Source organism: Gymnoscopelus microlampas (assembly GCF_963454915.1).
Source record: "Gymnoscopelus microlampas genome assembly, chromosome: 9".
NCBI lineage: Eukaryota > Metazoa > Chordata > Actinopteri > Myctophiformes > Myctophidae > Gymnoscopelus > Gymnoscopelus microlampas.
In genome coordinates, this window is record NC_139946.1 from 38712343 (window position 1) to 38727421 (window position 15079).

General features: G+C 40.9%; 1 protein-coding gene across 4 annotated transcripts; it reads right to left on the bottom strand.

The window, feature by feature from the left end:
• Nucleotides 1–491: 491 nt before the first annotated feature.
• safb (scaffold attachment factor B) lies at nucleotides 492–14427 on the bottom strand. Of its 4 annotated transcripts, none has more exons than XM_084067284.1 (22): nucleotides 14133–14427; nucleotides 13114–13204; nucleotides 12919–12977; nucleotides 12069–12296; nucleotides 10744–10809; nucleotides 9929–9968; nucleotides 8672–9098; nucleotides 8268–8311; nucleotides 7183–7292; nucleotides 6863–7012; nucleotides 6594–6682; nucleotides 6151–6191; nucleotides 5984–6063; nucleotides 5629–5774; nucleotides 5399–5534; nucleotides 4946–5142; nucleotides 4632–4779; nucleotides 4412–4491; nucleotides 4131–4189; nucleotides 3547–3594; nucleotides 3009–3063; nucleotides 492–2641 (listed from the first exon to the last, which is right to left on the bottom strand). In XM_084067284.1, exons 1-22 carry the CDS (start codon nucleotides 14310–14312, stop codon nucleotides 2512–2514), a joined length of 2604 nt encoding a protein of 867 aa, XP_083923410.1. In that variant the 5' UTR covers nucleotides 14313–14427; the 3' UTR covers nucleotides 492–2511. The 4 variants fall into 4 exon arrangements, with proteins under 4 accessions (XP_083923410.1, XP_083923409.1, XP_083923412.1 ...); XM_084067283.1 differs by having other exon boundaries at nucleotides 13114–13237; XM_084067286.1 differs by lacking the exon at nucleotides 3547–3594.
• Between the last annotated feature and the right edge of the window lie 652 nt (nucleotides 14428–15079).

Consider the following 15079-nt stretch of genomic DNA (forward strand, 5'->3'; position numbering starts at 1 on the left):
TCATTTTCAGGAAATGGAAAAAAATAACCTGCGTTCCAATGGATCCAATGTAATTACTAGTCACAAGCTCTATTATTTTCATTAGTTCAATACATAAAATCCAGACACGTTACTTTCTCAAATATAGCAACAGCCGTCGCGTTGTGAGCTTGTAGATCGGCTATTTTTGTGACACTGTAGTATCACGAAATAGGGCATTCATTTACAAAGGAATCAAAACGTTGAAATATAGAGCTTTCTGCCCGGCAGCAACAATATTAGATGTGTAGTGAAGAAATATTTATTATGAACACGGATATACACATAATTATGTCTTGTACAAGATGTAGGATATCCCTACGGTCAGTTTCTGCTTGCTGTATTGAATGTTCACTAGTACTCATACTATGTTGAGATTAAAATGTTAAAGTACACATAGCTGCACGTTCTGTCAATGTAGCAGATCAGCATGTCAATTGATATTCCAAGTACCGGTAGTTCCACAGCAGGAATGAAATGAAAAATATTTTATTGTAAGCAGCAATTAAATCAACTAATTTTATTACATCACTGGTTCGTCACCACTACTATGGCTCTTCAATTAACATATTCAAGTGAACCAAGTAACAATGTAAAAAAAAAAGAAGCTTTTATGTACAGGATTGGTTTGATGGTTTTACCAAAAATGTTGTTATACAGTTATAAATTAACCAGATTTGTTTGTTCGTAAGACTTACTTTAACATTTTCCAATTTATCACTCGCACAAATGAAATTTAAAGTACATAAAATAGGAAATGTAATCATCTGAAAAAGAAGGAAAAAAACTGAATAAGGTATGATCATCTGAACGTTACTCGTGGCATTTCAAATGCATCGTCATAAGTTTTACTGCCCACTTCTTCGAATACAAATTACACAACAAGAGAATAAAAACACACGGTCTGAAATTCACAGAAGCATTTGAGAGCAATTTACATGCAGCAGACAAGTTGCACTTCAATATAATTGTGACAGGCAAACAGGAACACATTAAGTGTGGTGGGGGCTTTCAAAAGCTTTCAGACAGAAACCCATATAGAAGGCAGGGAGAGAGGTCAGTGCCCATGACTTCTAATTGAAACAGTTCAACTCAAAACAGATCTGGCATTTGCAAGCTGACAGCTGAGGTGTAAAAAAACAAGGTTATTTTATCTAAATCACTGATTCTCAACATAGGGACAGAGGGCCACCAGGAGTCCTTGAAGTTGTTTGAGGGGGTCCCCAGATAAATGATTGCTGTAGTTATTAACCAAATGGACTAACTGTGCACTCACACCATTTATTTCCAATGGCTGCTGTCTACACTACACTACAAGGTTAGGTTATGATGACTGAACAACTTCGGAGTGATGAAACGCCTGGCTACAAGGTCGCCACGACTTGGCGACCCCCCAAAAAGTTTAAGGCATTTCAACTTCATGTAAATGAGCAGAGACTACATTCAAGTAACAGCCAATCAGATGCAGGGATTAAAGCAAAATAAAATCTCACGACTGAAACATTTTAGGTGCCAAGTCTTAATCTGCCATTTGTGAAACAGCATGAAAGGAGCCCCACAAACACGCACTAGTGCTGTGTTTCATGAGCAATTGGCACAATATGTTAAGTTAGAAAGTCTTGGTAGCCATACAGCAAACAAGAAACTTCAGATTGAGGCTGATTTGATTGATTGATTTTATGAATTATCAGAGATCAATAAGGGTTTTCTGGGGATTGAACATGTATTCTATTACTAGTATCACCACTTCAAATATGCTTTAATTTATCTACAAGCTTACACCGGGTTGTAGGGCGACCCGTTTGTAGATCGCCTATTTTCGGTACGTGACATGCTGACTTCTATGGAATCCAAAAGACTGAAATCAATCATGGCGACTGAGAACTTAAATCCATGCAGATGGTAGATGTTTTGTTACGTTTTTTTTAATGTATTCATACTGTACTGTAGGTAAACAGCTCCTGAATTGTATTTTTGGATGTACTAAATATATAGATAGAAGCTCCTCAGCACTCCACTTCCTCAAAAACAATGAATCCATGCCCTTGTCGCTTTTGATCTGAGAGCTTTTCAGGCTTTGGCGACTGAGACTTGGTGACGACATACTGTACGATCAAATCGCTTTTGGTGTGGGAGCACAGTAAGGGTCCATTTGGTTCCATTAGTACGTTTTCAGAGTTCAATTAACACCAATGATTTTACAGTGTTGATTGGGGTCCCAGAAATTTAAATTTGTATCAAATGGGGGTCCATGGCCCAATTAATATGAGGGCCCATGAGAAGTAGAGAAGACTCATCTAAATTATCTATATTCCAGGTAAATGAGTACTCAAACACAATGGGGGAAAAGAGCTACAGTATGATATAGGAAAACTGACATGGAGATGAATGGATCCAAAACCTCTAGAACCCTGGTGGTGAGAAATAATAATTAAGTCTCCAATGTGGCAGCCTTGAGATAAACAAAAAACAAACATTTTCAGACAAGACGTCTCAGTACCGTCGCCCAAAGGCCCCACCACCCTGAAGTCCACTGCCCTGCATCTGGTTCATCTGGTTCTGTCTGTTCAAAGCTCCAGAAAGAGACTGGGATGTTCCCGTGTTCATGTACGCTCCTCCACGGCTGGAGACGGAGGGGAAAACAAAAATGGACAGCATTATTCTCACTTTGGTTTGTAAGACGCCAGTATAATATTTAAGGAACATGATTCAATAATTCCACTGTCAAGATGACATAAATGGAAATGATTAAATGATGGAATAAATAAGTAAGACAGTAATCTTGTATGAGGTGGAAGCCTACTGCCTGTAGTAAAATCTTCATTGGTTTTAATTCATGCATTCTTTTGCAAGTTATTTACAGCTACAGTGTTCTTTGAAAACACTGAATAAAAAAGCTTACGAATTCAATGCTACAAGCTAATTAGATCCTCCATGCCACCACCACACACTCTCTCTCTCTGACTCCCAAGACATCAGCCTCTAATCACCTTGCCATTCCTCCTCGGGTCATGTGGCTCTGGCCTGGGATAGCACCATCTCTACCTAGAAAAGATGAACAGGACATCAGGCACGGACCACAAGTCAGCAATCAGAGTACTGTACGGCTGAAAACCATTCAGAGCAAGAAAACTAGAGTTTTTAGATCATGTTGCACAATCAATACAATAATGTGGATATGGAATAAAATTTGAATGAATGCTGACTGATACAATTAGAATCCAAAATAGTTCATAATATATTGTTTGAGCATTGACATTGTGTAATATTCACATTGCAAAGAATGCAATTTCGGTGGACCCAAATGTAACATTACACTACAACTTTTAACCCATTTAAGTTTTCTGAAAATATAAATATATGTATTAAAAATTACAAAAAATGTATGTTGCTATATACTGTACATAGCAACAACTACCCCAAAAGGGAAAGACAGCTATCAACTAATTTCATGACTAAGCTAGAAGAGAAACGGTCTAGTCCATGATAAATATTAAATAACAAACTTTATTATAATGTAATGATTACTTGGGTTACTGGTCTTGCACTGCTCTGTTAGCCTGGTTCCAGATGAATCTGCCATTGCAAAAAAAAAAATGCCCTTGGCAGATTAGGTCTGGCCCATCTCAATACAGATTGGAATTCTCTCCCTCTGAAGTTGTAAGGGACCAATCAAGGCCCAGTATGCAAATATGGGACCAGAGGCATTTTTTTTTATTTACCCCTCTGAAATGCAGGTTCCACACAAAGACTCCAGACTAATATCTACGCAGTGATATTAGTCTGGCCATGCCAGGCTACTGCTCTGTATGCATGGAGAATGCCCAACTGCATTATTTCTCAGGATGGAGTTCATTACAATACTAAAAGAAGTAAATAGTCATGTATTGTGTTGCTAGACAAACAGATATCTGCCTTCCGATACGTCTGGGGAATTCTAAATGCAGGGTAGTTGCCAGAACACCGGTGTGAACAGCCGCTGACAAAGCTACGCCCATTGTAATAATAATAATAAAACATTTTATTTGTAACACACTTTATATTGGACACAAATCTCTAAGTGCTACATGGCATAAAAAGTGAACACACAGTAACAAAAAACATATTCTTACTTTGCCACGATCTGTCTCCGTCCATCTTCCGCCCAGACTCCCAGTCACGGCCTCCGTCTCTAAAAGATGACAGATATTTGACATATTTTATGATGAGCACCAACTTCACCAAAATGCTTGACAAAAATGTTATGTCAAGTGACAAACATTACTTTCTTCCACTTGAAAATAAGGCATTTGTGCCACGCAGTAATCGTAAAATAATATTTAGTCAACTACAACTAGACTAGAAGACAGATGACGATTGACGCATTAACTGCAGCCACCTGCAAAGAACTAACCTCGAGTTCAAGCGCTTGTTGTCGTAGCCTGTGTTCCAGGAATCCCTGCTGTGTCTGCTGTCTGACCTGTCTGAGAAGTGCTACAGGGGGAAAAACACAGAACGGGATCAAGTTATGTTCGTGTTCATCTATGACTTTGTGACAAAAGAAAAAAAGATAGGTTTTTGACGTACTACCCCCACACAACCTAAGAACCACAATATATTTCAAAGCCTCTAACCTGGCCATCTCTGTCTCCACTCAGGGTACGCGAGGTGTCCCGCCTGTCCAATGCCCCATCCTCTTGGTAACGGCCACGGTGGTCAAAGTCTTGGTAGCGATTGAACCGGTCCTCAACGCCTATCCGTTTCTCTGGCCACTCATCTTTCCTGCAGAGCAGCAAGCAGCAACAACCACACAAGTTAGAAATAAGAACATCCATGGATCATACACGTTGGGCTCAACGATTCAAATCATCATTTAACTGACAACTTCATAAATAATAGTCCCGTGGCTTCTTCCTGATGAGCTTCTACTAGGCTGATGTTTCTTTACCTGCCGTCCATGTCGTAAGGCCTCTTCACACCGCGGCGGTCCTGTTCAAAGCGCAGCTGATCCTGCTGCCGCCGCAACTCGTCTCTCTCCCGGTGGATCCTCTCCTGCTCACGGCGACGTTCATACTCTATTCTCAACCTCTCGCGCTCCAGGAACTCACGCTCCATGCGGTCGGCGTCAAGGCGTTGCTTCTCCACCTACGGATGAACATGCCCACAGTTCATGAATTAATTAATTTAGAAAGGTTGTCAACATAACACGATTGATTGTAGGTTTTATGTTTCAGCCACAGGATCTTTGGTCCAAAGAGGCAGGGATATGGGGTGTGCACACGCACCAGACAATGAACCTCATTCAGCCTTATTTCACATTCATGTAATGAAAAAGCAATGGCTTTGGAGTATTTATAATAAAATATTTCATATGTTCATGCATAAATAAAACCTAGTTTACCTCCAGCCACTTCCTCTTCCTTATCAAGCGTTCACGCTCCTCTCTCTCCCGGAACAGACGGATGCGTTCACGTTCTGTACGGCCATCGCGATTTCCTTCGCGACTATTGCTTCTATTAGCGCGATTGTCTCGGTCTCTGGGAGGAACAATACATAACAAAAAAAATTCAGCGGCAGAAAAGAAAAGAAAAGTATGTTTGCAATATAGTTCATTTAACAGATGCTACATACCCAGAGTGTCTACGTCTCTCCACCTCCCTGATCTCTCTCTCTCGCTGCCTTTGCCTTTCTCTCTCCCTCTGCTCCTTGATCTGGTCAAATGACAGGATGTCTTTCTTCTCCTTACTGGGTGACTTGCGATCCCGACTCTTAGTGCTCTAGATGAGGAGAGGAAGAGGACAGAGGGTAGGTAGGAGGGGGAATTAGAACTATTTTCTTTCTTTCTTTATTGACCTTAACAGTGATGAAAAGGCTTACAGCATTATGGAATAAGTATTGTCTGCGTGCGTTCAAGGGGAAAATATATCAGATTTTATGCTATGTAGCATTGTACCATTTCTGAGTCATGCATGTTTTAGTGACTTACTCGCTCCTTGCTTTTTGTCTTCACACTGATAACGGGCTCTCCCTTGGACTTGTCCATCACCACAGTCCTCTCATTACGTGCTACAAAAACAACCACAGGTCATATTCAGGAAGATGTTCATCACATTTTAGACAGGTGATACAGTTAGTATCCATTCATTGACTCACCTTTGCCGTCTTTTCCTTCGCCCTCAGATTTGACATCAGACCTGGAAGAGGGTAACACCACATTAGATTTAGAAGGATTGGTTTGTTTGTGCCTCATGTATGTCATTTTGTCCAATCAACTTGAGTTGGTCAGCATGTCACATCACCATTTTGTAGATGAGCAAAACCCTGTGTGAACAGACCCCAAGACAACTATAGCTCTTATTTTGTAGTTAATGATACTGCTACAGTATACAGTTAGTTCTCTCAGGACTAATAGAATACGTTAGCCTGGAATCCAAACTGATTCGCTACCATTTGCTCCCCTTTATGCACGGAGATAGGAGGCTACATGGCAATATTATATATTATTTCAAAAAAGCTTTTCAGTCTTAATGCGGACATAAAAATACTAAATATGACAGTTACATTTCAAATGTTTCTCAGCCTTTAGATGACCTTACTTTGAGTCTGTGGAATGTCTCCTGTCACTGCCAGGCTTCTTAGCGTCATTCTTGTCTGCTGGCTTCTTTCCAGCAGGCTCATTTTTGGCCTGCAAAATTAAGGGAATGGAGAAATATAACATTAATATATCATAATCGCACATGTACGCAATACCTCACTTGTCTACTTTCATGGTGCTTAATACAGTGGAAATGGAGAAATATATCATTAAATATCCTCCAACCAAATTACCAAAAAAATAACTATACAAAAGGTCAACAACACCCACCCGATCCACAGAGATCATCCTGCCATGTAGCTCCGTCCTATGAAGGTGAGTAATACACTTGGTGGCCTCCTCTGTGGAGGACATGGTGACAAAGCCGAAGCAGCGAGACCCAGGGCTTTTGGCATTGGTCACCACCTTGGCTCCAACAACCTGAATGGAGTGGGAGAAGAGAGGAAAGCCAAAAAGAGTAGGGAGTGGCAAACAAGGTGAGGAACAAAAGTGAGAACAATAAAGACAACTTTCTGCATCACTGTAATGTCTTTTGCAATCACGTCAGCCATATTCAATTCAATCATTACCAATGTTGGTAATGGACTTACCTTGCCGTACTTGCTGAAGAGGGTCTTCAAATCAGTCGCTCTGGTGGTGGTGGACAGACCACTGACCCACAGATTCCTGCTACTGCTAGCTCCATCACTGCCTCCAGAGACTACACACACACAGACACAGACACACAGAGAGAGAGAGAGAGAACAGAATTCGGGATTCAAAAATAATTCGAATATGAAAAGAATGTATATGTATGCATGTTATTTCCTGACCTACCGATGTGAAAACAAATGCTTTCATCACGTCACGCATGATCAACAATAAAGTTTGAGTGCATGCACTGCACTCAGCAAGTTAATATGAACGTCGTTGTCATGATGTATTGGTTATTCGGGTCACATGATCAGGTACAAGGAAAACCGAAATGACACACTCGACACACTTGGTGATTTAAACGTTTGTGATGATTGAGACAAGCACAGTTCTGGTCCATAGTGTTAGGAGTTCTCCATAACGCTATGTGACTTTTTGGCCATTACCTGGAGGCGATGCTCTACCCTCGGTAGCGCAGCCTCTCGGCTGTAGTAAAAAAAAGTAATACACTTTCGCTACTCACCAAAACAAAGACGGTTTTAATAGGTTGAAAGCCTGAATTCCTTAGTGGGAACAATCTGACCCACAAAATACAATTTTTTGTGGGTCAAAAAAATGCCCCACAAAATACAATTTTTTCCAGAAAAGTAAATATTCCACCGGATGGAATTGTTACTCCACTGCGCACCCTACATATCTGGTCAATGGAATTTTTCTATTGACAAGCCACTGGCCACCATGTTACTACGTTACTCTTTTTCTCTCGGACGCGCGGTAAGAACCTGTACCCAAATATTATTCTCCTCTCATAAAGAAAAGCCTGAAAATGAACCTAACTAATGTAATTGGTTTCACAATTGTATGTAGGCTGTTATTATTGCATTTGTAAGTGTGCAAGTGGGTGTTTATTATTGTACAACTATAAATGATTTTATACAATAATAAATGATATAACATATTCGAATATTAAAAATAATAAAGCATTTTGAATGGGTTTATAGAGGAAAACTGACAGCACTAGTCCACCATCCCCGACACTTACTTTTTTCTTCTTTTGAGTCGTCCTTGCCATCTTTCTCCTCAGGGCTAGAGACAAACAAAACAAACAAATAAATATGCAGCAGTGAGGACAGCGCTGGTCTCTTCTCATCCAGGAACTTATACTTACCACGGCTTTTATAGTTCAAAACTTTTATCATGGCTTTTAGAGTACAAACTGAGTAATTTAGCAGTGAATGGATGGACCTAAGCCCAAAGAGTATTCCATTGCATTACTCATTAAACGGTGACATAGGGGGTTAGGGGAGTGTAAACAATGACAAACTTTTCGGACAAATGCACAGACCTTTTTTTGCCTCCAAAAGAGCACCCAAATTTTGCTAGTACAAGGGAGCCAATGCAACAGAGATAACCATTTTGGTTTCTAGTAGACAGAAAACAACAAACCTCTTTTTCTGATCATCACCCTCAACAGAAGAGGACTCTTTCGCTGCCGAGGATGTATCTGCATCAGCTATGTCTTCTGTCTTCTTCTCTTCTTCCTCGACCTTCTTAGAGTCATTTTCTGAATCGACCGTTTCGCCCGCGGGGCCCTGTTCGCTTACACTAACGGCTTGAATGCTTTCGCTTTCAACTGTCTCTTCTGGGACGTTTTGCGTGTCCCCAGACTCTTTTATATCAGTCTCCATAGCGTCCTTATCAACCGCAATATCTAAGGCGGCCTCGCCGTCCCCTTTGTTGCCAATGTCACTCACAGGGTCTTCCCCTCCATCGGTGGTGGCAGCTTGATCTTCTTCAATAGCCGCCTCCTGGATCTGCTGGCGATCTTCGTTAAGCGGCTCAGATATACAAGACCCGGCTACTTTGTCATTTTCTACGGATTTAACAGGAATAGAATGGCACAGTTTAATCACTTCTGAAACACAGCAATGGTTAACGAGGAACTTGGCAAGCCTGGATTAGGAAGGTCACAGACCCCTGGCCTGTGCTCTTAGCTCTAGCATCATAAGGATGGGGCACATCCTAACGGGAGACTGGAAATGGAACCCAAAGGCTGAGATAGGGGGAGCAAACAACCATAGGGATTAAGACATCCACTCACGTTTAAACACTCGACTCAACATTTCACCTGAAGAGTTCAGACGGACTGAAGAGTTCAGTCCAGAAGAGACCCACAAGATCGGCAGTGGAGGCACATTGATGTAGTCAGTCTTCTTTTGGTCATACTTGATTAGCGTCCACTCATGTTGAGAACATGATGAGAGTTTGATATCAAGTCCATCGTATATCAAGTCCATTAGTTTCATTTCCAGTGTATTCACAATTCAGTCTTTAAAAACGCTATTGTTCTTTGATGAGGCTTGACAGTTGTTCTTCATCTTGGTCTTCGTGGGGCAACCTGGAAACACTGCAATCACCTTCAACAACTAAAACCTCCCTGACCTTGACAATTGATTGCTGCCAATGTGCATCAAGTTGTTCACCACCATTTGGTTATAGCTAAAAACGTATATTGATACGCTTATTGAAGAAAACATTTCTTACGTATGGTTAACCAACTTTCAACACATGGCCAGCAATTCCCTTTGGGTTTCCAGTCTCCCTTCCTGGTTGAATTTACACTCAAGGATTGCATTTCAAGCACACCACTGTAAAAAGACAGGTCTGCGTTCAAGTGAATTTCCAACCCGTTTTCAGTAGTACCTGTTGCTTCTTTGTCCTTGACATCTGAATCATCTTGTCCCTAAAACAAAAAATACAATTTTGATTATGTCATTTTATGGCTATGTTAGCGTTACATTTTACATTAGTAGCTTTACTAGAGTTGTTCCAATACCGATACCAGTATCGGAAAAGCTTTGGATACTGCCTAAAATGGTATCGGTGAGAATGCCAGTCTATGCCATTCCAATACCACGTAATGTATCACATGATGTCATTTACAGTAATCAATAATTATGTATTTTGAATGCTTCAGTTGATGTTGCCCTACTGTTTACTATTACTGTACCATTACATTATTATTTTACTAACTTGCAGATGCACTTCAACAATTATTAATGGAACTTTTATTTATTCCTAGATCAGTGATTCTCAAACTTTTTAATTTCAAGGACCCCAGTAACTCTGAGTGTACAAATGGAACAAATGGACCCGTAAGGGTTACAGAACATGTAAGGGTCCATTTGTACACTCTCAGAGTTACAGACCTGTAAGGGTCCATTTGGTTCCATTTGTACACTCTCAGAGTTACAGACCTATAAGGGTCCATTTGGTTCCATTTGTACACTCTCAGAGTTACAGACCCTGTAAGAGTCCATTTGGAACCCCGCAGGTAACACTGAGGGTCCCTTGATCCCACTTTGAAAATCACTGTCCTAGATTTTTTTTCCATTACACACTGGTATCAGATATCGAACGCAAGTTATATAAATATTTCGGAATCAGTATAGGGAAGGAAAAAAAATGTATTGGTACATCTCTAAGCTTTATACATAACATCTGTGAAAATGATATACCTCTTTGGCTGATAAAAATGTCTGGTCTTCATCTTCATCTTCGTCTTTGATCTTGGACTCGGTCATCTGTTTAGACATAAATCAAGAGGAATAATCAATTATACAATTAAGCAAATATCCAACAAGTGCAATCGGCACATATTAGTTCTTAAGGTTATACTAGCGAATTACGGCAGCAAGTATGCAAATAAGCATACTCTACCCGTACCCACCCACTAGTGGTGCAACAGTTCAGTTATCCCACGGTTTGATTCTAACCTCTTTTTGGGTCACGGTTTCAGTTCAGTTAGAAAAAAGCAAATATTTCCAAAATGTTCCCTTAATTTTGTTACCAAATTAACCTTATGTCACTACGCCTCACACATGTGTGGGGGAAGAGGTGGAGGTACTTTCACAAAGAAAAACATCACTTCAATGTTTAATCTACAGCAATTAAACATCAGCTTGAAATCTCTGCATAAAGATTTAAGGATGTTATGCTTATAACGATTACAAGAAGAGTCCCTATCTGCAGTCATGAGTACTTTGTTGGAACCAGTCTGACAGAAATAACTTTTAATGAGCTACTACAAGTGGAGAGGACAACAACATCACGTAGACTAATCATTATGCTCATTTACTAATCCGATGGTGTGTCACCCGCCGTATATAGACGATCTACAGGCTCACACGCAAAACGCGCCGAGATACTTGTGAAGCGGCTGTTTTTGGCGAGCAACACCATACACTCGCTAGGATCTCTGCTGATTTTAATCACAGAGCTACTACATTTTGAATCTCAATGGAGATGACCTCCAGACGGTGTATTACTCATCTTAAACTTAATCAGCACACTAGAATATGTATCGGAATCTTTTTTTAGGTAAGAAATAAGCAACGTACATTGGCCCGCTCACTCTACCTTGGGCAGCATGAGTGACAAGCTATACAAACACTGAACGGGACCTTCTGATTGGTTGAAACGTTGCAGACTAAAATTTCAAAATAAAATGACCAAAGAAGCCATTTCACCAGGTCTTTCACAAGCGTGCTTCAGCAGTGGCCCTCTCTTACGCGCACACAGACCGTAGCTGCTGCATTTACATTATCCCATAGCACGAAGGGACAGGACGGTCAGCTGAGACTGTGACCGGTTGAGGCACAACACGCCTCCGTTTCAGAGGGAAACATCCAAAAATAAATTGAGCAAAAAGCAATTTCATGACTTCTTTAACCCATTAAAACCGGGAGAGCATCTGTGCCATTTTTGATTTTAGGTCTTAATGGATTTAGATACACAGTATAAACCTGTGTTGTATACGAGGCCATGTGACCCAGTCTCTCACCTCCTCAACTTTGGGTTTCGCCTCTGACTCCATTGTGCCATTGTCCAGCTCTTCATCTTTTATGGCGGAGTTATCGCTTTCTTCGTTGCCTTCCATGGTGAGCAACTTCTCCTCCTCTTCCTCATCTTTGACTGAAGGTGTTCCGTCATCGTTCTCTGCGTCGTCTACGACACTCATGTCAAGGATGTCCATCTCGTGTATGTTAGTGTCTTCATCTGGATGCTCGTCCTGCAGGGGGTGACATGTAGAGCTCAGGAGAAACGAAAGGAAGTTTGGGAACCCCTGATCTAGTGTCATGCAATAGAGCACTGAAGTCAGTGATCACTGCCGCTAGAGGGCGCTATCCCCCTGGGTCACAGCGTTGTTTTTTCTCTTGAAAATCGCATAGGAGAATCTTAGATTGGTCATAAAAAAACTGTGTTCCAGAAATAAACAAATCAGCCGGGCGATTTCATTCATAATGGATATGAAGCATCAACTGTGAAAAAGTACTTATTTATCCAAAGGGAAAGAAAATATTTTTTCTTTCACAGACGTTATCAAATGTAAATTTGATAACGGGTATGTGACACAGAGTCACATACCTGGCAAATTCGCCCTGGTGGTCTGTTTATATTTGGAACACAGTTCCCATAGAGAAATCTATGATTTCTCTATGGGATTTTCAAGAGAACAAGATGACGCCGTAGGCCCGCGACCCATGGGTAGGGGAGTGACGTCAGGACTTCGGTACTCTATAGCTTCAAGGGAGCCAGGACAAGCCAATTTCTTCTTGCACAAATATTGCAACACATTAGCAATATTTATATGAAAGACTATTGGATATCATATCACCCTTTAATCAACTCACCTGTCCATCACCAGCATCCTCCTCAGCAGGGCTGTCTCCATCAGTGTCTGGCCTTGCATCTATAAAACAATATTTTTGTCTTTCATGGCGGTCTTGAAAAAGGCAAGGCATGCATATGACATATTCAGCATATTTCAATAAGGCAATTCAAAATAGTCTCTACACAAAACATTAACTCAATCTGTTTGTATTTACCTCTGGCTGCCCGTTTCGGTGTGGATTTCTTCGGAGTCTGATCCTGAGCAATGGCAACCTCATCCGGATTGCCGCCCTCTTCCTCGATTGCCTGCACACACACATCCGCAGGGTCAGCTAAACACTGCAGTTAACAACATGACATATATGTGGGACACAGGACGCATACAAATTAGGGATGGAAAATTAACCAGTCATCATATCGGTATTGGCCGATGTTGGCCTTAAAATGCAACATCAGTATCAAACAGATATCAAAATAATGTACCGATTTTAGCCAATATTTTATTGTATAATAATTAAGTTGAAAACATTTTTTTTAAAGAAGATTCTATCATTTTTAAACACAAATAATACTACATTCAAGCTGTTTATGATATCTGTCTGTCTCTTATGTCATCATGATTTGTGTGCATGGGGATCTCATCTTAAACAAGCTCAGTGCTTAATGAGTCTTCCAGTTTAGTAGACCTTGTATTGTGACTTTGTACTTCCATGTACTGATGTTCTCATGTCTTACTAAATAAAGTACATCAATCAATCAATCAATATGTTGGCATATGGGCCAACATTTCAATAACCGTGCATCCCTAGTTTCGGAATAAAGAGGCATTGCTTTATTCAGTGTTTATATGCCTTTTTCAGAATGGACAAAAGTATTATTCTTTTTTTTAAATACAGAATGATAATGATATCGATATCGGCCAGAAATGTCATATCGCCCCATCCTGAAATCTAGGAATATAATAGTAATTTGACAATTACATGTTTATAACCTCATAATTTCTGTTTTCATTCCAAGCACATGCATTGAGCCGTCCATAGCTACATTAGCTTAGCTCGTTCTAAAGAAGGATATAGGGGCCTTCAGCTAGCTTAGTTAACTAGTAACCGGGTTTAATAAGGAAACTGTCCAGCTAAAGCTTCAGTTGACCACATGTACAGAGCTCTGGGGAACCGCCTGGTCAACGTTGACATGTATATTAATCAACAGTGATGTTAATGTTAATGTGTGGGACCTTTTTGAGGCGCTCTTGCAGCACGCTCTTGTTGCCCGTCCCGTCCAGGCTGCGTCTCTTCAGCTCGGCCTTCAAGTCGATGACTCTCAGCTCGGACAGTCTGCGGACCTCCACCTCCTCCATCACCGCGGACCCCTCTGTAAGGACAACATCTAGCTCTGCAGGGGGAGAGTCAGCCATGGTACAAGACCGTAGGATTGTTTCTGACACGCGAATAATAGCCGCTAAAGCACGAATCGAGCGATTCCCTTTAGCTTCTCTCTGCAACACAGACACCGCCGAATTCTGCTGCAAAATGGCGATGGCGGTGTTTTCAGTGTTGCCAGGTTCTGTGAGAGAAATAAGCAACCGGGTCTATGAAAACAAGCCCAAAAGAAGCAACTTGGCCACATGAGCACTTTAAACCTAAATACGTTGGCTATTTGAAAATAGCCGATCTACAAGCTCACGTGAGCTTGTAGATCTGCTATTTTCAAAAAATCTTTTCAAAACACAAATCTGTACGGGGCTCCCCTAGCATAAAACATTTGATTCATTTGGGGGTCCATGACATGACAATATTTGAGAACCACTGGTTTAAATAATAAATAAAACACATTGGAACAGAGCCCAAACAAGCAACTGCACTTTGGAAACAAGCCCCCCAAAAAAAACGCAACCTGCTACTTTAGTGAAAAACAAGCCCAAAGTCGCTTATAATAAGCGGACATGGCAACCCTGGGTGTTCCGTGTTCCAGAGATGTCACTGCGCCTGCGCAGGATAGCCCACCGGCACGATTTATATTGCCAGACGTCTTGGTGTGGTCACTTTTTATTAGGATTGTATAACTTAGTTACTTTACACCACCTGGTTACTGCCACTCTCGTTTGAGCATGACAAATATGGCAAGCGGTTGTGGTGGCATTTAACTCTATGAGTTGTGGTCATAGAGTGGATTGGTAGGCTA

Bases quoted from the DNA above. Each gene is read 5' to 3' on its own strand.
- safb (XM_084067283.1), bottom strand. From the start codon at position 14,312: ATGGCTGACTCTCCCCCTGCAGAGCTAGATGTTGTCCTTACAGAGGGG. The intron at 12,978-13,113 runs GTAAATACAAAC...ATTGTTTTATAG, and splicing joins ACCGAAACGGGCAGCCAGAG to ATGCAAGGCCAGACACTGAT. The intron at 2,642-3,008 runs GTGATTAGAGGC...CTCCGTCTCCAG, and splicing joins ACCCGAGGAGGAATGGCAAG to CCGTGGAGGAGCGTACATGA.